Raw genomic sequence first — 27,268 nt, 5'->3', positions numbered from 1 at the left:
AAATAAGATTTAATAGGCAAGCAAACATTTCAATCAATGTCAAAATAATCCTCTTTGTATATACAGAGTGAGAAAATTCACATATATATATATCTATAAAAGAAAATAAAAATATTTCTGAAATATTTTATAAATATCTAAAATCCAAGAAGTTTAAAATCTGTACTTCCTTTTATGATATACAACGAATTAAGTTGCACATATTTAACATTCATAAGAGAAAGTTAATTCTTAACTCCCTATGGCTACATTTGTGATTTGGATTCCTGAACTGAATTCCTGGTCTGAAGAATTCAAGATGCAAATAAGTAGGCACGACAGTGAAAATAATAACAAAGTAAGTCAGATCAACTAAACTATGCTTGGAGTATGTAGATCAGAACAACCAGAATGAAAAAGAAGAGGCCCCTACTACTAAAAAATAATTAAAAGAACCCTTCAGAGCAGTATGTTTATTCTACTAAATAAATACTGTTAATAGTGCTTACAGAATCAGAATAGTGTGGTAACATCTTCCCACAACAGATTTTCTCATTTATCTCTTTGTTATTAGAATGCAAATGTTTGAACATTGTCACTGATCTAGAAACAACACTCATCTTTTTTTCCCCTGAAATTACTCTTTTCAAAAAATTTTCTATTTAAGAAAAGCCAAAAGTAATTAGCCCAAAACAATTATTTATCTCTTTGATGATGTAAAAGGTGTTTGGCCATATTGGTGAAAATGAATTCCTTGGGATGCTGTAATCTTCATAACTTCTCCATTGAGAGTATCATCTTCAATTATTGTTATCAATCCTTCAGCAATTATTGATGGGCTGAAAAAAAAAAGTTATTTCAGAGTTATGATATAATAGAACATGTAAAAAGGACAAGAAACTCAATGTAAATCTATATATCTGAAAATTAAAAAAATGGTATTTGAACAAATTTATTTTGAAGAATAACAGAAGTGGTATGAGTGTTTCAGGAGAGATATGTATTTGCTTCAATCAGGACATACATCTAAAGTGGCTACTTTACAAATCATCATTTGTTTGCTCTAGTTTCTGATAAATGCCTGTGGACATCCATCTGCCACTGGGCTTCCTATCAAACTTTTCTCTGTCAGGGAAATGGACAGAAGTAATCCTCACAGAATCCTCTGCAGCTCTTTGCTGTTGATTTATCCTGCTTCTGTAGCAGAGCTGACATACAAATTAGCATGAAGGTTAATTTCACATGCAGTTTGCTGTGGTCAATAGTTGCAAAATATTTTACATAAAGAAAATTATGGGTGAAACAACACAGTCATACAGTTTCCTTTGTGCAGAAGCATCTTGCAAGCTAATTGTAAGAAGCTAAGAAAGTGTTAAAAAGTATGACTATGCTTGCCATGTTCTCACAGTCTGTCCAAGCTGTCTGCTTTTGGCCTTTGTTGGCAAGACTGCAGTGGGCCAGGTAACTCTGATCTGATCCATTGTGGCTGCTGTTGTGCTCTTAATCAGTTTTGTCAGTTCATGGTCCGATTTCTATCTTTGTTCACTTCTGACAATTTTGTGAAAATTCTGTGCAAATTATATACCCCATATCTCACAACAAGTTTGATTAAACAAATTCATGAGGGAACACCAAAGGCTATTAAAAACTAAAAGAATGATATTAAAATTGCTAATTTGATTAGAACTTTGCTGGGAATTGGGAATGCATAAAGGGATATATCACTGTGAAGATGGTGCTCTTAAAATAGGCTTAGGTCTCTGCCATTTTTTTTTCTTTCTATACAGATAACCCATTTGATAGTCTTTTATCTGAGGCAGTATTTCCCTTTTGTTTAATTTTGCTGAAAGTGTGTCCTTGTTCTTGATCAAAAAAGTGCAAAACCCCCATTGTATCTGACTTGACTTACTCCATCACGCCATAGAACTGCATCATATTTTTTATCTCATCCTTGTAGGAATAGTATTGTCCCATATTCTCTTCTTTATCTATTGACTGAAGAATTGGTGTGTTGACAAATCCTGGACAAATTGTGTTCAGTCTCACACCGTAGTTTTCCATGTTAGCAGCTAACTAGAAAAGAAAAAGGGGTAGCAGGCATTTGTCATCAACATTTTCAGGCAGTATTGTGTAAGCAAATTTTCAAAGAATGAGATTTACCACAAAGTACTTTTCAGCCGTGCAAAGTAAGGAGATTGTGTTACTACTGATTGTTTTAACAACTAAGTTTGAAGCACGTTTTCTCTAGTAATCATACTAGACTACTGGAAAAAAAATGTATTTCTTTTGTCAGGAGAATAATTCTATGAGAAATCAGAACTCTTCCTATGAAGCTGTTTTTTTTCCTAATACTTTTTGTTCTTAGTGCTCTTTAGTACGTAATTGACAATGTTCTAGGGTGATGATATAACTCTTCTAAGCAAAAACAAGAAAGGTTTTCCCAAATGTATGCTCTGGATCTTATAGGAGCTTTTTTATTAAAAAAACTCTGAAAGAAATAAAATAATCTTTAAGATACTGTATTAAGATACCTTCCTCACATCAAAAGAAATACAGTATGTTCTCTATCCTGACAACGGTAATGCTAAACCTTTCTACTTGCTCTGTTGTCCCTGCCAAGGTATGAATCTATCACTGAGCATCTCCACTGGAAAGTCCCTGTGAACTGATTTTTTTCAGGAAGCAGCTCAGGAACAGGATGCAAGACAGAAGCACAAGTTGTTCTGGGAGAGGTAGGACCCCTTGTTTGTGGTTCTGCCAAAGTGTGCATGTAGCAAAGTCTGATCAACATCCAGGTATGAGCTGAACGAACTGGATGAGCTGGGTGAACTTTCTTAGCAGTAGCACAGAACTGATAAATTAGACATGATATATCCAAGAATAACCATAACTGTTAATCACTGCGTTCTATTTCTTTTAACATTTAATGGACTTCTTTCAGGTATAATCTAAGTCACATGTCATTTTCATGGCATGGTAGCCTGCTCTTTTGGTCTGGGGAGACAAGAAACTGAAGCCCTAGGTGTAAGGCATCAGACCTGCCCAACATCAGCCTTTCCTGGTAAATACTGTAGTTCACTATGTTTATTCTTTTTTTTTCCTCAGCATTCTTATGTTCCTTAAAGACAGCATTTCCTCTAATTTACTTTTGAGCTTAGATGTGACATTTATATTTCTAATCAGAAAACAAAAACGGGAAACTAGGTTTCATGTTCTTGATTTGTTGATATACTATATGCAACACTTATCCAGACTATTCTCTTTATGTTAATCTGAAAAAGGAGCTATTTATGTGGGGATGGGTACATAAAATAGATGGATAAAGTGTAATTGATGTAATTAAATTGATAGTGTAATTTCAGGTGTTTAATTCTGGAAATAAGACTGGAAATCTTATGTGAGCAGATTATCTTTAACATTAATCTATTAAAGTGTAATTGTATTTTCTCCCTCCAAGTTCCTTTATTACACTGCTTGTTCAATCTAACTAGAAAGTTTTGGAGTTAGAGGCTGAAACTTATAATATGGTCATCTGATATGCCCCATCCTGAATGTGTCATTTTTCATTTTCAGAGTATTGAGAGTCAGTAAGAATAAATAATGATGTGTTCAAGTAACACTTTTACACTTCAGTGCCTATTTATCATTAAAAAATAATTGACCTGACTTAGAAACAAGGAAACCGAAATGACTGGGACAGGGTTCTGAAAAAACATTTTTAAAACTTGGATCAGAATTTTGCTTTTGGACTCCTCTCACTGTCCTTAAGTTACTCTGCAACATCTTTCTTCAATGTTCTCCAAACCTCAAATTGGTCATAAACACACAGATGCCATACTTATTCCATCTTTGGATTCCCTTTGTGAAAGGAGGGAACCTCCAGTGCTTCACACACTTTGTTTTCTTTCCTAAAATTAATTCCAGTTGTATGGCTATAGAGGAGGAACATGAAAAATGTAAGCATGTTCCCCAGGAGCTGCTGAGACCCTTTTGGGAAATGCATACTTACTGCTAAGGACCGTGTGAATCCAATGACACCGTGCTTTGTAGCACAGTACACAGGCTGGAAGGCAGCAGGCATGAGTCCTTTAAAATAAAAAGGTAGCTGAATGAAGATATGGCATATTCCTATTTTATGATTATCTTAAACACATGTATAGGTCTACAGTGTAAAAAACTTGTGTCAGAGATGCAACAAAATGGATTAGTAGGCATTTGTAAATTATATTCCATAATCTGGGATAGGCTAAGAAAAAAATAGATGAATAAAAAAGTGCAGGCAAAAGAAGAGTAATAAAGAATCATAACTTTTAAAGGAAAAGTTGCATCTATGAACTGTGACTTAAAATAGAAGACACAGTCTGGAAGAAAACACTTAAGAATGAGATTTTTGAAGCATCTATGAATCAAGTATTTAAAGTATACTGAGGAGCAAAGTCTTTTAGGTGAGCTTTGATATCTAATGTGTGAACAGGATACCTGCAGTCATTCACAGTGTGTTCAAGGAGGAAGTGTAGCAATAGGAGAAGCAAAATAAAATTTTCTGCTAACACTATAAACCTTTATGGTTGGAGTGGGAGAGCAAAACATTTTTATTTGTTGTAGAGAAAGAAAAGAGAACAGAGGTTTTGGAAGAAAACTAAGAATTCTGGTAAGACTGAGTAGATGGCAAAAAGCTAGCCAAGAAGAAATGACGGACCGTAAGCACACATTCATTTCTGCCAATTATGCCAGCAATCTCTAATATACAATGAAAGCTGAACTGGACCAAATAGATGCTGTGGTTCCACCTGAAAATTAGGCTCTTATGAATAGCAAACTTCAGCCTGTCTGAAAGCTAGAGGATAAAATGTTTTCCTGAATGTGGTATTGTAAAACAGGATAGTAATTTTAATGCCTTAATGTTTGATTCTAATGGAAATAATCCAAATTAATAACTAATTTTTTTTTATCTTTCATACTTCAGATCTTAAGGCGATACTTTCAAGAAGGGGTGTGACTTACCTCAGTGGAGATGAAGAATTCACTCTCTAGCTCTTAGTATGGATTTGGCAAAAAAATTGCATGTGCCAGACTTGCATGGGCCCTTAACGCTGGGATCTGTTTTGTCTGATGGAAAGAACTTTATAAGACAGCCCAAAGCTCTAATTACCAACCTGACAGCTTTAAGGTTTTATCTTGATTTAAATGCTACCTTGATGATCTTGTGAAAGCAGCACTGTTCAATACTGGGAAATGAAGAACTTAACCTATTGTCTGGTTGTTCCTTAGCTTGGACTAATGCGTTATGCTTCTGCTTAAGAACTCACTTTATGAAATGGCTTTTGTACTGTCTCCTGTGGGTTGTGATCACAACAAATGCTTAATATTCTTCTGTTTGTTGACTTTTGATGAACCATTCCTCAGATTATTGGAAACATTGGAATATTGGCACATTAGAAATAATACAATACTATGTTAAAAAAACCCCAAAATCTCAAGTACTTTTACGTGCTTCAAGTAAAGGAAATTCTAATCAGACTGCAGCAAACAGAAATAAAACAGACAAAGTCTACTGTGAAACACAGAGGAAGAATTTAGAAGTAATTTTATTTTTATTTTTTAACCACAGTAAGGAAGATTACCTTCTACTTGAGAGGGAAGAGAAACAAAGTCAAGAAATAAACAAAGGAAGGGCACAGCTCACAATAATGAGGTGGAATAAGGTTCAAAGACTTTATTAAATGCCAAAGACAGCAGGAATAACTAGGCAGGAAGAGAGGAACTAGTAGCATTTTTGGGGTTTTTTTTGAAAACCAGTTCTTTCCTAATTGAAATTAATATCTTTGCTGAAGTGGAGAACCAAGAAAAAATCACCTCACTTTGGATAAAGCATCTAAGACTGGTTTTAACATTCCTCACATAAAACAGTAACAGTCCTGTGTCACTTTTGTTCCTGAGTTCAGTACTCAGAACCCCAGTGAGGGCTTTCCAGCTCTGAGCCATTTCTCCACCCTAGGAAGAGCTGGGCCTCTCTTGGTGGTGTGTCCCAGGGACCCTCCTAAAGTATTTTATGATGAGCCACTGTGTCACACTAAGTCTGCTCTGCCCACATATTTATTCAACCAGTGAGCAGAGATGAGTTCCTAACATATTAGTTAGGGCATTCATTTGTTAGAAAATCTGGATTCTATTTGCTGCTGCCATGAATATTTAATTATCTTATGCACAGCAGAATGGCAGTGAAACAGACTAGAGACCATTATGCACAAAATAATGGGGAGAAGAAGAGGAGGGTGTTCAAATGGATGGTGATGGGTCAGTGTACTTCTGGAAAGTGATACATTTGGTTTTTAATCTCTCTTAGATGGGGAGGAGAGGGGTGCTGCTATGGCTAGATTTTTCTCTCTCTAGATGTTGCTGCATGGTGAATTGAAAATGACTTTGTGATGACTCAAGATGCTCTTTGGTTTAGCAAAACAAGTTCAAGCAGACCAAGAATAATCCTATGCTCCAATGTTAACTGCTCTGTTCTATTTTTCTCAGCTCCTGGCAGACTGAGAGAGACAGTTCTTTCCCTTGCTTATATTCTACTTTCCTTTTAGGTGTCAAGATCACTCTACCATTGAAGATATGGTGTCAGGTGTCTCAGTACAACTCCTTATTTGTCATGATCAAGTTTCAAAAACCACATCCTGAGAAATTAATACTGGAGGTGCAGAATTCTATCAATAAGCTTGATTTGTATCAGTAGGCTTTGCTGAAACCAGTATTTCCTTTCATTCCACTTTGATGAAATGAAAGAACTCTGATAAAAACAGAATTAAGCATCTTTCCCCTGTTATGCTCTCCCATTGAACATGTTGCCCTCAGAGATTTGAGTAAATTCCTTTCTTTGAATAAGATTTATTAGCCTTTTTAGTTTTAAGCTGGACTTTGGACTTTCTGGTTTTCTCTCTGCATGCCCCCATGATATCATTATAGTCTTCCTGAGTGCCAAAACAAAGGTGCAACAGAAATCCTAGCAAAAACTTCTAAGCTGTGCCATTTCTATGATTTTTTTTTTTATAGTGAAGTCTGAAGGGAATAGCTTCTAATTCTTGTTAACCTCATTCTGGCAGATTCTGCTGAGCATTTTACTTTTCACAAAAGGGAGGGACCAGAAGCTCTGTCATGATGCTGAAGGCCTCAATTGTACAGCCATTGACATTTCTGGTGCCCTGTATCCCTGTGACAGAGTCCTTGCTTGGTGTTGTAACCATTTCTTGTAATACATAGAGGATCTGGTCCTAAAAAAGCTTGTTTGCTGTGACGGGTACTTTAAGTATTTCTTGTGGCTGAAGCTTTCAATAAAGGGAAGGCAAACCACCTATTTGAGGAAACTGAATGTTTGAAGTTGAGTGCAATCAAATTGATATGGCTGTGCAGCAGAAAGGTATCCAGATTCACTACACATTGAACAGCTTCTCACAAAAGTAGCAGGATGCTACACTAAAAAATTGTAACATTTTTTAAGCTCTCTGTAAATACTCTTTTTTTTTTGTCTGCTAAAATACAGACAGACATAAATCCATTTTCACAGAAAACTATCTTCAAAATACAAAAGCCGTCAAAACAAAAGTGTGTGCCATACTTGAATTCCTTTTATCCTTTGCAAAAAGGGTACAGGTACCAGCCACCACACGGTAAAAGACCATGTTAAGTTTAATAACTTAAACAGCCTCTTGAGTTACATTTAGGTTTTTTATGCTTTCTCTGCCGCTTTTAACTATTCCATTAAATGCAATTAAAGTGTGGCTTACTAGAGAAGAAATTTTAGAACATTTTAATACTTGAATTTGAAATTGGATTTGCATCCAATTCAATGATGCAAAAACCTGCAATCATTGAAACTGGTTTTTATGGAGCCAAATTTGAATTAAAAAACATTTCTCATTATCTCAGTTTAGCAGAATTACTTCTTGATACAAATGCACAAATCTAATAAAATTAAATTTTGTAGCTTTGAGACACAGTTGAGTGCCTGCTGCACATGATCATATATTTCTGTCCCTCTTTTAAGTCCTGTCTGGGGTCAAGACTAAAGAAAGGAAGACTCATTACTGGATAGACAGGCTCTGGCTTTGATCCAGCTGAATTAAAACTTTTAAGCATCCACTTAACAGAAATAATTTTGGTAGTACCATGGGTATTTGGAAATGTAATACTCTAAGGCTTGGTTCTGTCCCTGGTCCAAATCACTGGCAAAATTCTCATGGTGATGTAATGATTAATATTAATGTAGATAATTAATGTGCAAAGGAAATATTATTGAATTTCACATAAGCACTATGTACAACTCTTCTTGTTGCTCTAAAAGATATAGGAAGGTTTGCTGTCTGTCTCTTACAGAGAACTTGGACAGCGGGGATCAAAACCGCTCAGTTTAATGATCAACAGAAGCTAGCTCTGAGAAAACACTTGAAGGGGATGTTAAGCAAGCCAATGGAAGTGTGTCTTTCATGTATGGAATAAACTGCAGGACTTAGACCTTCAGACTGAAAAGGAAAGTTACAATCACAAAGCACAAACAGTAGTGAGTAAATAAGCAATAAAAATTAGTATATGTTAGCTTTTAAAGTATGGTTTTCCTTACAACCTTGGAAACAATTGTTAAACACAAGCCATGTAAAACCAAAAAAAGCAGAGAAACTCTTGTTTGTCTTAACAAAGAGAATAGCCAAGTTTTTAGGTCTTAAAACCAAAATAATATTGTGTTCATTTAAGACCAGTTAGAAAAGGAATCAAACCACTTGCTAGCCCTACCCTTTCTTAAGCACTGCTTTGGGCATTGGTGTCTCTGTGAACATGTTTAATATTTTACTTGTGTTTATGACCTCCTGCACTGCAACAGCAGTTTCCTTGAGGTTAATTTGGACCCAATACAATGTCCATTTCAGCCTATAGAGATAAACTTACTGGTACCAGTAGGCAATGTGTCAGGCAGTATGAAAAATGCTGACTTAAAGGTACATGGAGTCTTTTAAGAATAGCCCCTCACCCTTTGTTCACGTGTTAAATCAGGATCCATATGCATTATGTCATGTGCATTCCTCAAGATCCATGTGCATTATGTCAGTAGGGTGAACTGGACTTTTTATCACAAAAGCTAAGGTCTACAGGAGAACTTAAACTACTCAGAACATCCACACCTGTGCACAATCAGATCACTATAGCTGGTGCTATCTTAACTGGCTTTTCATTGGTAAAACACGTAGGAATATGCTGGAATGAAATGGCTACAATTTGGTAATCCACATAGACACAAAAAAACCCCTCTGACAATCTGAGTGTCAGGCAGCATAGGTATTATTTTTCACAGGCAGTCTGACAGCAGAAAGAGAGAACAACTTCTCCAAACAAAAAAGAGAGAATGCAAGTACTACCTCACAAAATTTTTGAGGAGGGCTGTCAAGTGACTTCATTCTCCATGTACACTTTCCCCCTCAGCTGTTCTTTTTTGCTGGGAGCCCAGTCATTGAAACATTGAGTATATCTACAGGAAACGGTGCAGAATTCTGCACACAACAGGACAGCATTTACAGAAACTGAAATACAGTTATAGAATAGATAAGTAGTGAGCAAAGAAAGTGCTTGTTTAAGCTTGGTGAAATATGAGTGTTAATTTTATGACTTTTCAAGTACAGGTAGATCACAGCTGAAAGGACTTGGAACACAGAGTGGGTGTGTGAAAACTTTAATTATCTAGGTACAGTCTAGCCTTAGAGGTTCCTACATTTGTGTTCCTCTGGAGTTGAATGGAGGAATTTACATCAGGCTCAAGGTTTTAAATGCAAGACTGATAGTTTAGGACAATTACTGATTTTTTTTCTATTGAATTTGGTTTAAAAAAGCAAATGGAATTTGTGGTTGTTTGATATTCCTGCTATTGCTACAATGAAAACCAGTTCAAAATATTTCTAAACAGAAAAGGGCCATAAAAAGAAGAAAAAGTAAGACTGATCAGTATGATTCATTTACTTAAGAAGAAAACAGCAGAAATTGTTTATGCAGAAAATTTTCTCACCTGCCAAGGATGACATATTAATGATCACTCCTCCATCACCTCCATTTCCTTTTTTCATGTATTCTATGCCAAGGTAGGTTCCTCTGATCACAGACGTCTGGTATAAAGATGAAGGAATTATTCAAGATACTCGAAGATTATTTGAAACTATTAAAAATATTTTACTGAATTATTGATGTTATTCAAAATATCTATTGTGCTTCTACAAGCTGGAACTTGCTTTTATTGTGGTGCTTAGAACCTGTATTGCTTTACCAGTGATCTTACTTACACTTTGAAGTTTTTAAAGTATAAATAAGAGACGCAGAGACACTCCACAGTATTGTAACTCAATAACTTCAGAAACACAATTGCAACAGATAGAAGTAATAGCAGTTTACTTATTTCTCTCAATAAGATATAAATAAACAAGCTAAAATATTGAAATGTGAAATAAGAGCTGTGAAGGAAATGAAACAAAGAGTAAATAAATAATTTAACAAAGAAACACATACCTTATCTAAAAATATAAGTGGCAGATGAACTGATCTAAATCCCATTGTTTTTGTTGAGATAGCCTGTTCTATATTACAAAAAAATGCACTGACTGTATCTGAAGATAACATTAACACTCTAAACTAAATTAGGCTCAAGTCAAAAGAAATTCACACTTTTTAGGATAAAGTACCATGATATAGTTCTGGTCCCAAGATATTAAAAATGTGTACTGTTTTCTGACTAAAGTTAAAGGAGTTTTACCATTCCTCTCAAATGAAAGCCCACACAGGCAAATACAGCGAAGGTAAAAAGGGTGTGCTAAGAGATGTGAGATGTTGTTAGCATAATCTTAGCTGTGATTTTTACAAACATTTATTTTTTTTAAAAACAGAACTTCAAGGAAAAAAATTTCTGAGACCTGAATGTATCATTTTGATTCCTTAAAATCTGTTTTTGAACCCTACTGCAGTCAGAAATTCTGCTGAGATTCCTCTCACTGAGCTTCAGACTTTTAAACTGAGATGTCCAAAGACACACCAAGCCTTGGGTCACCAGCCTGCTGGGGAAATCATGAGAGGGTTTCTCCCAGAAAGTCACTTTATCTGAGAGTGAAATGAATAGTAAGAAAAAGGCAGCAGACATGGTTCCTGGTGGAAAACAATAACTTTAGAGAAATATAAATTTCTCTAAATTTACTGCATTAGTGATGAGTTCCATAACTATTTACCAAATTTCTCCTTAAAATGGACAAATACACTGAGACACACTTTTAGTCTTTTGGAAATATCATTTCAGCTTTTAAATGAGAACTTCATTTGTAATTTATGATTGTTTAGTGCTATTTATTGACCCAAATAAATTAAGATGTCCAAAAGGTGAAGTGTGCATGATTATTTCAATATTTTTGACCAGAGAAGGTCTGCAGAATAATGGAGACAGAAATTTCCCTTAAGAAAACCAGAGTAAAGAATCTGTATTTGGCTAAAACCTAATAGATAGTGACTGGAAAAACTGGGGGAAGAAAGAGAAAAGCTTTTAAAATCAGAATGTTAACTATTTTTCTGTCACCATCTAAATTCCCAAAGCAAAATTGGAATAATCTGGAGATTATGTTTCATTTTCATTAGCTGATATTTTTAGACACGAATGTTACAAAATATAAAGTAGTACTTCTAATTCATTTTCAGTTATCCTTCATGCTTTTCTGGTTTTAATAGGAATCAGATTTGGAAGAGTGCACGTCCTACTTTATTAATATCACTGGTTTATTTTTTAATTAACATGAGGCTGCCCATTGACAGAGTTACAACAACCTGAGACCTCATTACCAAGTTTGCTCTGGAATCTTAATAATTAATCATTTTTTCTCATTTTCTATAGTTTCAGTGCTTAATGAGATATTTTTCTATAATATATTTTCAGAATATCTCTTTCCTGGAATAGTGTAAAACTTCACAAAATATGAATATTTCAAAATTCTGAAATAATATTTTAAATTTTTCTTAAAGAAAAAAATCCTTTTTTTTTTCCTGGAAAGTCTTGTTTAAGCGATCATTTTTTAAGAATTATTTTGATTAATTTAAAAAGGATGCTGTTGATTAAATTCTTTAACAGAAACTTTCCAAAGAATTGTCTTCAATACCTTGTTGCATACCAGATTAAATCAGATTTCTTTTGCATGTCCTGGAAAGTAGAAGAGTCGTTATAAAGGCTGACCTAGTGCTGTTTAATTGTCACATATAAATTTGATTTATTCAAACCAAGATTGTTAATGTACAGTAGTGTTGCTATAAGATATACTTATTCTGAACATAAACTTATTGGCACCTCAACCAAAATTAGATTTGGACTTAAGAGTGGAGTGTGTTTTTTCTAATATATATATATATGTATGAGAGGCTGTACAGAAGATATTTGAGGAAGAAAGGGTTAATGTTAATGTTGTCTTTGGAGAGCAGGTGCAGGTCCTGTCATGCCCTGGAGCAGTGGCTCAGCCTGCTGAGCAGAAAAGGAGAATTCCACTTAAGATGATTAGAGAAAATAAATCAGTTGAAGAATGAAGTAGCTTGGGGCTCCTTGAAGGCTTTTCAATTCCTTCTAATTCAGAGATAATGGAGCTAGATGAGTCCTTGGCCAAACCACAATTATAAACCAAGAGAAAAGTGGGTAGCTTGGCTATTCACAGCTTGGCTATACTGTATTTTTCTTTTCCTCCCTCTCGAATCCATTAACTTAATACTTCTTCACGAGGCTGGAGGCATGTTCTCCTTTACACAAAGGCATTGTGAGAGGTGGTCTTCAAGAGAAATGCAAACTTCCACCTGGATATTGCCCCTTTCACCAGCTATAGCCATGTAATCCTTACCTGTGATCCTTGCAAAAACCTCACTGAGTGTGGCTGATCTTGGGTCAAATGACTAATATGATGTTTGGGCTGATAAAATACAGAATTATTTTGCAGGTAAACTCTGAAGCATGTACCCAGCGTGAGAAGAACCTGCCTGCACTCTCAGCAGATGGCATTTTTCTTGTATTGTGGGTTGGATTTCCCATTCTCTTGAAAGAATCCACCTCTCTCCAATCCTTTCAAAATTTATGTTTTCTGAAAGCAGTTTTATGGTTTCAGGTTATGATGAAAATATCTGTCATTTCCTTTCAATTGAATGAAAGAAACTAAAAGTATATTGAAATTCTGATTCTAATTAGGCTCAATGTCTTCAGTAGAGTGCTAAATAATTTTTTCCACCTTTAGGAACCAATGTCAGCCAATGTGTACAATGTTTTTGTATTCCAGCATTATAGCTGTCAGTTTTTATACTTAGTGTTTCATTTAAGATTTATCTGTAAAAAAAAAAAAAAGATGTTTTTTTGGTGATGGTGCCCAGGACATCATTAATCATCATCATTTTCAAGTGACAATTGCTTTGAAAGTAACTGAGTACACAGTGCTTTTTTTCCTAGTGTTTAAGGGCAGCTGTTCCAACTGACAGAGTTTCTCACACCTATTTAATAAGGTTTTGCTTGCCACCACTTGTCAGATACATCTGGTGCTTCATGCTGAGAAAATACATCAGCATCTTCTGTGCTGAAGATGAGCACTATATTGATATCAAGATGATATGGTAATATGAATTCCTTTGAGAAAACAAAATAGTAATCAGTCATAACATTTTATGTAGGCTCCTGAACTAGGATATTTCAGTGCTTGGGGTACTGAATAAAAATGAAAGAGCCACTAACTTGTGGTTTCATAACGCAGGTTAGCACAGAGCTGGAATTTGACCCAAGATCATTTGCCTTTCATAGAGTGAGGTTGTAAATCAATGACTATCTATAAGGAAACATTTAAAAGTACTTTGTGATCTGTGTAAGATGAGCTTCAAAATTCTGAAACTAAAAGTGCTGCTTGTGATATCCATGGAAAATTTTAGCATTTCATGTTGGAAAGGAAGGTGGGACTAATTTTTTTCAGTAGATTTTCAGTAGATTTTCTAGGATATGGACAAGTTGGAGCAAGCATGCAAGTTCCTTGGCACTCCTATGTATAGGTTAGTTTGATTGCTATATGAAATTATATTTTAAGCTCTTGAGTATGAATTTCCAACTCAAAATGTGGAAAACAAGAAGTCTAGAGAGGAAGAGGCAGAAAGGAGAAAGGAATACATAGCAGGATTAGATTATTTGCTATAAATCAATAGCTCTTTTACAAGGTGGGAATGAAACACTATGCTTTAGCTTTTCATGGTGCAGATTCCTTTAATCCACTCCCCCCGTTCAATACACCTCCACATTCCTGAAGGATATAGGAATAGTATTCAATTTTGATAGCTGGTCTTGTTCTTGGTTTGAAACCTTTGCTTTTCATTATACTTCAACAATGGTTACTGTAAACATACACTAAAACCATAAGCTAAAAAATCATTGACTTACTGTGCTATTAAGGTAAGTAACTATTCCTAGAACAATATAAACAGCAAAAAAAATTATACCTAGAAGCTTCTTTATGTACTTGGAGGATTGATTCTTGTGCTATTAATGTCAAGGTGTCACTTTTCATTTTTTGGCCACATCTCCCCTTAGTCTTCTGACATCAAATTATGCTGATGAACAGGCAAATAAGCCATTGAGGTAGCCAGTAGCCACTGGTTAGCAGTGAACCAGCCATCTATGCCATTTCATCTACTACAGATAGCACTGCTTGTTTTGGTTTGTTTCTGTTGCTGGCACTGAGAAATGATGCTTGCCTTTGTCACTGTTGTGGGACCTAGTGGTTATTTCCAACCGCTTAACCCAGCTATGTGTCCAGGTTACATTACTTTGGGATGGAAGTTCAGCCCTTATCTTTTCTCCTGGTATGCTGGGAAAGGACAGCAAGGTGTATGGGCCAGAGGAAGGTTGCAGCATACTCCCATTTATAGCTGGCACAGTGGAACAGCCTTGTGATGATCATGATGCTGTTGCCACAAAAATAAATTCAATGAAACACTTCTGATGTTTGCTTAGTTACCCTTCTGTCTTCTGTTAAAACATTAATTGGCCTTCTGAGAAACAGGTCCTTACTGATAAGCAAACAATGAATTTGCAAGATTTGCTAGTTTCTGGAACATGTATTTCACCATGAGCCATATTGAACAGAGTCGCACATAAATATACAGTGGTGCATTATCTTCTCTGTAGTTCCAATCTAAGTATTTTGATGTTGGTAGACTTCATTTTAGTAAAGGACTTTTCTAAATTCATGGAAATTCGCTACTTCTGTCACTTCTGGAAATAAATCATGCAAACTCATGAAAAATGTAAAAATTTAGAATTGTTGCATATTTCTACATTTTGCCAAGTAATGTGAGACTGTCATGAATCTGAAAAAACTTTATGTGTGCATTTGAATTCTAGTTACTTCTGGACAACACTTAAATAATTGAATCCCATATGACTGGGGTGTTTTGATGTGCTCAGGTTCTGGCCTGAAATTTAAAGTTTTGCCAGAATGTGTAAAAACTGCAACATTATTACATAAACAGAGGATAGTTGTGATTTTGCTTTCAATTTTTTCATATTTTCATTTGGGGAATTGGTTTAAGTTTATATAAAAAATTAACTTTTTGTCATAATAAAACAGTAAGGTGGTCAAAATGTCACATAAAGTACTTCTAAACTTTTGATTCAGGTAATATTTAAAATAAAAGCATAGGTGATCCTAGTACTGCTACATTTAACTGTATACTGCAACCTATGTCAGTTTTCAGAAACCTCTGACATGAGCATAAAAAGAAATTCTGTGTGTAATTTGGGGGATTGTCTTTAGTATAAAATGTGCTAAGTGCATTGGTAATGCCAAAAGACACTGTAATTATAGTGGACACTCTAATTACAGTGGTTCCAGAAAGCCACATCAAAACAAGATGAAATTATTGAAGCTTCTTAAAACACCCAGTTGTGTTTAAATAGCATACATGTTCAAGGCTCGTAAAGATGTGGGTCCTTTTCTTGTTTTAGGGATTTGAAGAATAAAAAAAAAGTCAGGTTATAAAATTTCTGGATCCCTTAGGTAAAAATTTTATGAATGCAATAAAGACTGTCATGATGGAGGTACGACCCTCAATAAGAATTTATGTGTTATACACTCTTGTGCTATTCTGTACACAAATATGTGTGTGTGACAGACTGCTGAAACTACACTGGTAATATCTCTTTAAAATGGAACTCTTGTATGGTTGCCAAGCTCATTTTTTTATGTGCCATAATAACAAGAGTGTATCCTTGTATGAGTTTCACTGGCTGAAGCTTCTGATGATCAAGCTGATATCAATCAAGTAAACACCCTGAGATTTGGAGTTCTGAGGTGAGGAATAGATGGCATTGCTGGACTACTTAGGTAAAAAAAAATATATGTATTAATAAAATAATGAAAGGTGGATGTTTAGCACAAAATGTAGCAAAATGGTGGAAAGCATTGCAATAGAAATATCATTTTAGTAGTCACTACTCCTTCCTACACCCCTTCCCTGGCTTTATCAAGTTGTCTTTTCTTGCTCTCAGGAAACTGTAATGGACAACAGTAAGAATCGCATTTTAGTCCATTTTCCTTCCAAATTAAGTCCCACTCTTTGAACCTTCTTCTTCATGCTTTCTCAAGCAGTACTACCAGAACTTCCTTACACTCCTATAAAAACGTTCCTGAAGACCAACCGGTTCTGTGAACTGTTTTAGCCATAAAGAACACACCCCAGATGTGTTTGTTCTGATTTATCTTGCTCTGTATTGCTCTACTTTTGTACTTTGTACTTTAAACTGGGGCAGGGAATATTTGTTATATCAATATATAAATGAAATCACTAAGACAACGACTGGCATGTAGATTTTTTTCCCCTTTGAAAATAAAAAAATATATGCATGATGTGTATCACACATATGGTGGCTATAGAAGCTGTTTCTGTTCTTAGAAATAAAATAAAGAATACTTAAACTATCCTACAAGAGGGAAATCAAGACATTTTAAAAGAATGTATTTCATATATATTTTGCTCCTTTCTACAAGAAACAGAGAAATATTTTATAGAACTAACCCATAGAAGATATTACATGCATCAGCTATTTTTTTTTTGTTATAATTAAAAAACCAGAAAGTACAAAGCACATACATCGTTTTACAGAAAGTACAGTAACTAGATAGAAATGCTTACGGAGGTAAGTTGACTTGGTGTTAGACAGGGAAAGAATAATCAAATCAATAGGTGAATGGAGATATTTGGATCTTAGAGTAGCTTTGATTTAACCCACATAACTGTAATTCTACTGTGTTTGAACATTTTAGATGTTCTTTCAGTCACCACCATGTATTCATGAATTTTTTCAACATTCAACTCTGTATTAGGTCATTAGGACATTTATGGTGAACTTGCATATATAATAATGCATAAACTTCAAAATATTCCCTTAGGAGAACAAAATAGGGGACCAATTTGATAGTTAAGCATGCAGGTTTCTAAAACTTGGATTGCAGATTTTCTGCTACTTGAGACCACTTATGGTCTGCTTCTGCTCAATTACTTTTAAAAAGAAAAAAGAATAATAGAATCATAGAATTGTTTAGATTAGAAAAGAACCTTAAAAATCATCAAATATAACTCAGCCCAGCACTGCCAAATCCACCACTAAACCATGACCCCAAGTACCACATCTATAGGCCTTATAAATACCTCCAGGGATGGTGAGTCAGCCACTTTCCTGTGCAGCCTGTTCCAGGGCTTGAAAACCCTTTTGGTGAAGAAATCTCTCCTCATATCCAATCTAAAGCTTCCCCAGCCCTTCTGACAATTTTCTCTTGTCCTATCACTTCTAACCTGGAAGAGGAGGCTGTTCCCCACCTCCTTACAACCCTCCATTCATCAGATGATTGTAGAAGGTAATAAGGCTCCTGTGAGCCTCCTTTTCTCCAGGCTAAACAACCTCATCTTCCTCAGCTGCTCCTCATAAGACTCTTCTCTGCTTTGTTGCCCTTTTCTGGGCACGCTCCAGCACCTCAGTGCCTTACTTGTAGCAAGGGGCCCAAACTGAATGTGGGATTTGAGGCGCAGCCTCACCAGTGCTGAGTAGAGAGAGACAATCCCTGCCCTGCTCCTGCTGGCCACACTGCTGCTGACACAGACCAGGGTGCCACGGGCCTCCCTGGCCACCTGGGCACGGCTGGCTCACATTCAGCTGCTGCACACCAGCACCCCCAGGCCTTTCCCCAAAGGGCACCTTCTCAGCCACTCTGCCCCAAGCCTGCGCCATGCATGGGGCTGTTGTGACCAAAGGGCAGGACTCAGCACTTCACCTTATTGCAGCTCAGACAAGTGGCCTTGGCCCATCAATCCAGCCTGTTCACATCTACAGAGCCTTGACAGAGCCTTCTGATGCCTCAGCAGATCAACCCCCCTCCCAACTTGGTGTCTTCTGCAATGCAGTACGAGGAAGTTCTCAACATCATTTGTTTGAAGCTCTTGACATCAAAAAATTATTAAGACATCACGCTAAGTGAGGATATTTCCCTTGACAGCAAGCATCACAGTCAAACATATTTCTCACATGGCCTTCAGTATTTCCAGTGATGACTAATTATCTGTACTTACAAATTTGACAGGTGGATGGCTATCTACATTAACTTATATCCCGTGTTAAAATCAGGCACAAAAGTAAAAATAAATAAGTAATCTAGAACACAGTCTTCTTTTACACTCAAGGCATCATACTAAGAGATACTAAGATGCTCCCTATCACTGAGGATGACAAACTACTGTTACTTCACAATATGAAGTTTCATAATGTTTAAATTTTTGGATCATTTTAGAAATTAAATAAAGAGAAAGAAATATATGTACTTAAATCTTGATGAATATGTAAGGGATAGATAGAAACCCAAGAGAAAGGTGTTATGAAACTTAATTTTTTTTCCATGTACCAATTTTCTCATTAATTTTTCTGTAACTTCTCTCATATACAGCTTGTGCTATTTGTCCTGGAGTTATTGTGTTCATTTGTTTTTTTGGAGGCATTGGGATTCAAAGATGGGTATCTTTGTCCTTAAAATTTTTGACAAAAACACACGTAATTTTCCTATTCTGAGCTTTGTTGTTGCACAACAAATTTCAAATGAGAAAACTCCACATTTTACTCTTCAAAGCTTCCTATTGCTACTTTCTTTGCAGTAAGTACCATCATGGGGTGACTTGTTGAATCATCATTGAATTAGGACTTCACAGACGGTAAACTACAAGCTGAATTTCATTAACCTAGAAATTCTGTTAATGCTAGAAAGGTCATTCCTTGGAGCTGAGATATCCCTAGAGGTGTACTTGAAATTAAAAACTCTTCAGCTGAGAAAAAACCCACAGATATTGTGGTTTCATCTGATGAGATACCAGATAATATCAAAGAAGTGGTAACCGTTTGAAAATTAAATTTTCCAGGCTTGTTGAATGTACTGGATTTTAGGGAGTAAGTGCCCTTAAGTAGTGTGCTCCTACAAGTGATGATGGTGAAATGGCCTGTGTTAAAACTCAGATTTTATGCTGGCATGGTTGGTGAGCAAAGTGTGGAGGTCTTGGCTGAACAAATTTACCGAACAAATGGCAACTCTAATAAAGGCCAGCTGAGTCTCGCAAGTAACTAAAATGTTCTAAAACATTCATATAAACAGACTGGCCTACTGTAGATGCAGGTCTACTGCCTTGAGCAGTCAATTCTTACACCTATCTGGGAATCAATTGGATTTTCTAGAAAGGGAATGTTTGGTGATAGATAAAGCAAGCACCTCTACACAGTGCTGTATATCTTGGTTAGATAATTTTAGGGATCCACCACACACTCAGTTATGTGGTGATTGTTTCAATAGCTGTACTTAGCAATCCAATAATTAATCTTCTGTCATCTGGAAAATCTGTACAAGCCACAGGCTGTTAACTGTATTCCAACATTAAATACTGAAATACAAAACAGGAGAAAAGAGATAATGCTTACCAAGTTAACTTGTATAGTGCTTTCCCAGTCCTTCTCATTGTTCACTCCAGCATTATTAACCACAATGTCCAGTCTTCCAAAATGTTCAATTACTTTTTTGAAAGCACCTATAGGAGATCCAAGAGTGACATTTCTTAGAACTTTGGAAAGTAATATATAAAAATACAATGCATGTATAAAAATGAATGGCTTATTAGTCTACCAGAATGTCTTCGTTATTTTCTTAAACATTAGATAAATTTAGGGAAAGTGGAAGGATTAAGATAACATCATTGCCTTTTCATTCAGTTTGATAGTGTCATAACAGGAGCTGTAAGTTCTTAGCACTTATACATTTGTAATAGGTAGGATGTTTGGCACCCCAATTATATACATTAAGCATTTACAGTTTGATTTGTAGCAGTTTGGTATAGCTAGTAAAGTCAAGATTTGATACTGTCTCTTTTGAATGAAAAGCAAAAGCATCAAGTGTTCTGAAAAATTTTCTTAATTCAGTCCAAATTTAACCTAAGAACACAGTTTTTATTTAATGAATAACTGACAGGAATATTTCAACTACTAATAATTAATCACGATTCTTGTTTAGATGTATCTATCTATGGTTAAGTTGCTATATATCCTACTTGTGAGGTAACTTTAATAATATATTCTCAAATTGAAATCTTCCTTTTTTTCTGAGGATAAAAATAGTGACTTGTCTTCCAAAGAATTTCAAAATGAGAACTTGGAAACTTCCACAGTGACACTGTGTTTTCCCAGGTGACAGTGTTAGAACTGAGATAAAAGATGTGTATGGAAAAACACGATGATGTCATAATGAGGAGCAAGCTTCTCAAGCCTGGCTCTGCTTTGACAAGATGGATGAGATGACTTCCAGATGTTCATTCTAGACTAAGATGTTCCAGAACTGAGGATATTTTCTGACATGTATATATATAATTGCTTGTTTTCCCCTCCAAATATTGTTCCTCATCACTAAATGTTTACTATTATGTAAACCAAGACACCACATCCCCAATATTATTTTAAAAAACATTGTTTGGTATTTGACTCAAAATCAACAGTATTTCAGGTATACAAAAATTGCGCTCGGTAGGCCTTGATGAAATTACTTCACTGAAAGGTGGTCCCAGGAGCATCTTCCTTCTCTGGTCCTTAGTGCTTGGCCCTTCATGTCAAACAGGTGCACAGCATCAGCTTGAAGACATCTACCTTTTTCTGCAGCAGTTGCAGGCATTTACAAAGCTTTTGCTGCACCAGCCTTTTCTTTGCCTCAATGCTTCAGGTCCATCATAATCATCATCTTGTGATCAAAACAAGAGCTGGGCAGCTGATGGAACAGGTTTTATTTGTCCAGCTGCCTTTATTGTACAGATCTTTCTAATATTCTTATTCTATACTAGAATATTGTAATATTAATAAATCTTCTGGTTTGGCCTCTCTCCCTTTTTTTCTTTTGTTAGTTGCCAATTCATTCTCTGATTTCTCAACTCTTCAGTCACTTATCTTTCCAATTCTGCATCATCAAGGGCTGAAATGAAAGCCTTTAGCTTTATTAAAAGCAGAAGTGAGTATTTAACTTATTTTGAATGAGTAAAATAAATACAATTTGGTTCCTTATTTATCTTTCAAATTTTGGAAACTGGCTAATTCCCTTTTAAGCCCTCTCTAAATAACATCTTATCTAAGAAAGATGTTTCTGAAGATTTTGTTAAGAATTAGAATCTTCAAAAACCATCATGGATAATAGCTATTTTGCCAATGATTTTTTAATTAAACTTACACAGACTTGACTAATTGTAGTTTTCTATTTTACATTTTGAGAAAAGACCAAATGTTTTTGCATATCTGTGTTTGGAATGTTTCTGGTAAAAGTTTATCTGCCTGCAGTAATCCCATCTATCACCTACCCACAAAAGGAAGAATTTTCTTGTAAATTCTTAGTGAAGTTGTCACCTACACATCAGTATAAGCTGATTTATTCTTCCCTCTTCAAACGTAGACTAATTCTGTTTTTGCATTGCACATTAATTAGTGCTTATGGAATTATAAAAAATTAAAAGCAGATGTTTGTTTGAAATATTGAGTGGGGAAGGAAAAATTAAGAGAAGGATTCATTTTAAAGGAAAGGTAAGAAAAACAATGCAAAGTCAGCACAAACACCAGTTATATGTGAGCTTCTTAAATGTCCTTGGAAGGCAATAGTAAGTATGGTGATTTTTCAAAAGTGGGATGAGATAGGGGGGATTAGGTGAAAGAACCACCAGAGAAAAAAGTTCAGGCAAGACTTCAAAGTAGATTAAGCAGATGATTTGTTGCCCATAAGCCTCTTGTACTTAGAAATATTAGTTCTAGTACTGGGACTTTCTTCCTACTGCTAGGAAGGGCTAGAGTTAAAAAAAAAAAAAGGAACTTCATTCACACACATGACCTTTAACATAAAGTACAGGACTTGATTCCTCTGATGAAACCTTTAAACCCTAAATGTGAAATCAATCTAAATTCGTGAAGTAGTAGCTTACAATTGCAAGTGGAAAAATATGAAAATAAAACAACATCAAAACCAGGTCAGAATTCCCAAAGGATTGTGAGACATGATTGCAAATTTAGAGTAAGAAACCTGCAGTAGGATTAATGCAATGATCAGAGAGGCATGAGCAGCAGAAGCCATCTGTTCTTGCTTTTTTCTTTGCAGGAGCCACTTCCAATTTTATTCTGATTACTTTTTTCCTACTAACTTGGTTCCAAAAACTCCCTTGCTGACCTATCCTTCTCACTCCAGCTCCCGGTTCACACCCTGTTGGTGCTGCACTCGCCTGGCACTAAAGAAAGGAGGAGGTGTGGGAGACAAGGCACATTGAGTAACACCCACACAGCAGCACATGTTATTCCTACCCCTAGGATGCTTTTTCTTGCTCCTTACTCCTCCCACTTGGAGAAAAAGTCAATCATCAACCTAGCTGATAAAAACTTTGCTGATTACAGCAGATCCCAGATTTAAAGTACAGCATCTTTCTTACAAATAGGAAATGTAAAGCTATACAATTAGGAATAATCATGCTATCTTGAAACAGTGGACAGTACAGCTGAATTCTGGAATAGCAACAATGTTTTCTGAAATGGCTATGCTCAATGGTCACTGTTGAGAAAGTGACCAGTGAAGTGTAATGAACGAAAACAGACCAAAACTGTTCACATCTAGTATGGCAGAAATGAATCTGGGGAAAGGGCACTGTCAAAAGAGATGTCAAAATCTGAATCTGAGTCATTACCTATGAATGTACCATTTAATAATGAAACTTTGATGAAGTGATGTGCCTGTTATGAAATATCGTGAAGGTACATCAATGTCATATGATAGTCAGTAGGGAACACTGTTTATCCACTAAGTGAAAACAGAGATGCAAATCATTCATGAGGGAAGCTGCTGCCATTCCATGCATCTGCAAAATGTGTGTGAAATGTTATCACCCTATAGTTAACCCCATTATGAAGTAGCGTGCCAGTTTTTGCCAGTTCTTCTTTCAGCTGTGGCAGCACACAATGAAAGTAAATGCACTGTATGTAAAGAGCACGGCAACCCAACACAGAATTTATTACTCCTGTGACGAGGGAATGCAGCTTCGAATCTGTACTGAAACCTCATAAAAAGCAAGTCTGAGCTTTAAAGTTTATATATATTACTCATAAAATAGCAATTATCTTCTGCAGAGCCTTTCATGCAAAAATATCACCCACAGTACTCAATGGAATTAACTTCTTTGGCTTTTGTTGTGCCAAGGAACAAAGGGAAATTATGATAGTAATGCTGGTAGCAGTATTTCCCATCTGCAGGTTCAGGAACAAATCGTTTCTGGGTCAGTGCCAGCCGCGATGGGGAGCAGGCTGTCCCGCAGAGCTCCCTCTCTGCAGCGCGGCTCAGCGCTCACCTCCTACCTTTCAGCTGCTCCTGCTCCGTCACGTCGCACTGGATGAACAGCGTCCTCTGCGCTTCGAACTGCTCGTCCAGGGCCGCCTTGCTCTCCCGTCCGGCCTCGGAGTTGCGGTCCAGCAGGGCTACCTAAGCGGGGCGGGAGGCAAATGAGCGGCTGGCGGGAGGGTGGACGGACGGACGGACAGGTCGCCCGCCGAGCCGAGCCGAGCCCCGGGGGCTGCCACCACCCCCCGCCCGCGGGTGCCGGCTGCAGGCAGAGGCGAGGGAAAGCGAGGACGCGCTCCCCGGGGCTTACCTTGGCGCCCTTGCCCAGCAGCGCCTGGACGAAGGCGCGGCCGATGCCCTGCGCCCCGCCGGTGACCAGAGCCACCTTCCCATTGACGTGCATGGTGGCCGCTCTCCTGCCGCCCGCTCCGCGCCCGCCGAGCCCCGGCAGCCCAGCGCGGTGTCACCTGCCCGGCTTCCTTTCTCCCTCCTTCGTGCCCTCCCTCCTGCCCTCCCTCCTGCCCTCCTCCTGCCCTCCTCCTGCTGCCGCCGCCGCTGCAGCCGCTCATTCCCCCCCACTCCCCACTCGTGCGACCGAGAGCCTCCCGGAGCTGCCTGGGCGGGGGGAAGCAGGGGCGGAGCGGGTCATTACATCGTCCCGAGTGTCTGCATGAGCTCTGGAGAGCGAGAGCCTCAGGGAAGATCAGCTTCATCCCCTCTTCCCAACCCCAGGCTTTCCGGGGAGGACAGGCTCGCAGGGTCCCCAGGAGAAAGGGTCCCAGGGCAGCTACGGCTCCGCTCGGTGGAGAGGGGGATTTGTGTGTGCGTGTGGGTAAATCGCGTGAGAAGCTGTTCCGAGCTTTGATAAGGGCTGTTGGCAGCTCCTGAGGCTGTGTAAGTTTTGGTTGGCCCAAGTCGCATGAGGAATAGGGTGAGGACAGCCTCCAAAACAAAACAAAAAAATGGGCCACTCGTTCTCACTTCAGAACAACCCACCAGCTTTCTCACTCTCATTACCCTAGTAGGCAGAATTTACTTGCCTGAAAAAGCAACCATTTATTGTTGCAGATATTAGATATATTAAGATAAGTGTTTTTGTGAAATTTTCAGGTCTGTGGTTAATATACCTTAGAACAGGTTTAACTGTTTTTATAGCTTATAAGCCAAATTCTGTCTGCTATATTAATGTGAACTGGATGCAATTAAAATTCCTCAATACAAATGCATATGAGCGTACAGTGGAAATAAGAGCACGCTTAATCATATGAAAGCTGAAATAAATGCTCTTGTTCATTAGCTTGTTACAAGATTCACAAATGTTATCCCATAGCAAATGCAATGTTGTGGAGTGTTGGGTAGGCAGGAAAAATCCTTTGTTCCAGTCCTGAGCTATATAAACATGCACATCATGCAAGTGTGCATGTATAACACACACACTTGTCTTTTATGTTCTCTCTTTTCTTTTGCCTGGTGTATCAGGTTTAAATGTTTTACTTGTGCTTTCAAGGCCCTAAAGTACTCTGACTCAGACTGCATCTCTATCATTAATGTCTTGTAATTTCTTCTTGTTCCTCAGTAACAATGTTCCTATTTTGCCCTCTCTTTTATCCCTCTTCTGTTTTCTACAAGTCTGCCTTTATCTACAGAATTCCCTTCTTTTGTATTACCTAGAAGAAAGAAATTACATCACCCAGCAAACTGTTACAGAACCATTAAGATAACTATGTTACCTAATTGAATAAATCAAATAACACAAGATCTCGTTATTATAACCTTTGTCCTAAAAATGCGAACTAATATAATCCAGCTGCTAGAATGGATCACAGCCATCGAGTTTTCCTAAAGATCATGATTCACCACACTTCAGAAGAACAGTCAAAGGTGGCCTCTGGGATAAGTGATTTGTTCACATATGATACCTGTGTTTCTGGGGAGGACTACAATTTACTTTGGAGCTGTGAATATTATGCCACCCAAAGTGCCATGCCTAATGAGCTCCGTCCCAACCAGCTGAGCCAGCTTCCCTAATTTGTTGGGACACAAGCACAGTGACAGGTTAAAGTCACATCATGAGAGCAGTATTACCACATAGGGATCTAACAAGAGCATTGAGTCTTTCACCTGCAATTTAACCCTGATACCCACCTGCCCCTGCTTCCCCTTCCTTCCCTCTCCTATGGCAATGATCAGCATCTGTCTTGGTCTTTATTTCCACAATGTATTTTTTTTTAAAGAGCTATGCAAAGGAAAAGATCAATAAACCCCTCTGTATTCCAAACAGCTGTAGTTGGAATGACCTTTGGCAACAGTTTTCTAAATTGTTGATAATTTGGCATGAATGTTAAGAACAATCTGGACTCTTTAGAAATGCTGGAATGCTTTAAGATCTGAGTGCACACACTGTTTCCATAAAAAAAAAAAAAAAAAGCTTATAATTCTGTGTCCAGAGATCTGCTTGATTGAATACAATCCTAGGTATCATAGGTTGAAATTGTTTAGAAGTATTCTGATAAACTAAGCCAGAGTTTCTAACCTGGTTTTGTTGGCTGAACAAACTCTTGCCATTATTCCATTAAAGAATGCAAATGATACATCTTCCAAGATGGCAAAAAAAGGATCCACACTGATACCCATAACCTTGGAGAAATATGTTTGATATAAGAGACAATGTTCCTAACTAGAACAGGATGTGCCAATCCTCTGCAGGATGGAAGTAATAGAAGGATGGCTCTGTGATTTACCTCTGGAGCCAGCAGAGATCACTTGGCTGTAAGGGACATGTGTGCTTTGCTCTTTCAAACTGCACTGGATTTGTTGCCAACTAATTACAGGTACTCCTAAGAAATTTGCTGCCACATAGTCCTTTACCATCACAAGTTTTTAATTTGACCAACTGCATAAAAGATAAAATATTGCCCTAGGAAGAAGCTTCTTGTAGATATCTGTTAGAAATCCTGAGTTAGCATCTCAGTCCTCTTGGTGAAACTTGGGGGGTAGGGAGTAGTAATGAAATATTTTTCTCTTCTATTCATAAATTGACAGTTTTTGAACCTTTCCTTCAATTTTAAAGAAAAGTTTCATAGAAGCATGAGGACTTCCATTGTCAATTTTTTAATGACCCACCTTTTCAAATAACCCAACCTTAAGATAAAAAGTACTCAACCTCACACAAAAAGTTGGAAGAGCTGTCACATCAGGCAGTAGCATACCATAAATGATCTGTTTTCATAAGTGGCCAATTTGCAGAAGACTGAGTATATGCCGTGGTTACCTTATTCTGTGTATATTGGTACGCTTATTTAAGCTGATATGCTGATTTAAGAAAATGTGAGACAGTTAATAATGGT

The 27,268-nt window shown here is 37.1% G+C and overlaps 1 protein-coding gene across 3 annotated transcripts; it reads right to left on the bottom strand.

Moving 5' to 3' along the window:
• Nucleotides 1-259: 259 nt before the first annotated feature.
• HPGD (15-hydroxyprostaglandin dehydrogenase) lies at nt 260-24,324 on the bottom strand. Of its 3 annotated transcripts, none has more exons than XM_058024807.1 (7): nt 24,232-24,324; nt 23,939-24,062; nt 20,003-20,109; nt 10,025-10,121; nt 3,985-4,065; nt 1,889-2,048; nt 260-818 (listed from the first exon to the last, which is right to left on the bottom strand). In XM_058024807.1, exons 1-7 carry the CDS (start codon nt 24,322-24,324, stop codon nt 680-682), a joined length of 801 nt encoding a protein of 266 aa, XP_057880790.1. In that variant the 3' UTR covers nt 260-679. The 3 variants fall into 3 exon arrangements, with proteins under 3 accessions (XP_057880790.1, XP_057880789.1, XP_057880792.1); XM_058024806.1 differs by having other exon boundaries at nt 1,889-2,052; nt 3,989-4,065; XM_058024809.1 differs by lacking the exons at nt 10,025-10,121; nt 20,003-20,109 and having other exon boundaries at nt 1,889-2,052; nt 3,989-4,065.
• Nucleotides 24,325-27,268: the final 2,944 nt, after the last annotated feature.

Source organism: Melospiza georgiana, chromosome 5, assembly GCF_028018845.1.
Source record: "Melospiza georgiana isolate bMelGeo1 chromosome 5, bMelGeo1.pri, whole genome shotgun sequence".
NCBI classification, from domain to species: Eukaryota; Metazoa; Chordata; class Aves; order Passeriformes; family Passerellidae; genus Melospiza; species Melospiza georgiana.
This window is presented reverse-complemented; position numbering and strand designations above follow the sequence as displayed.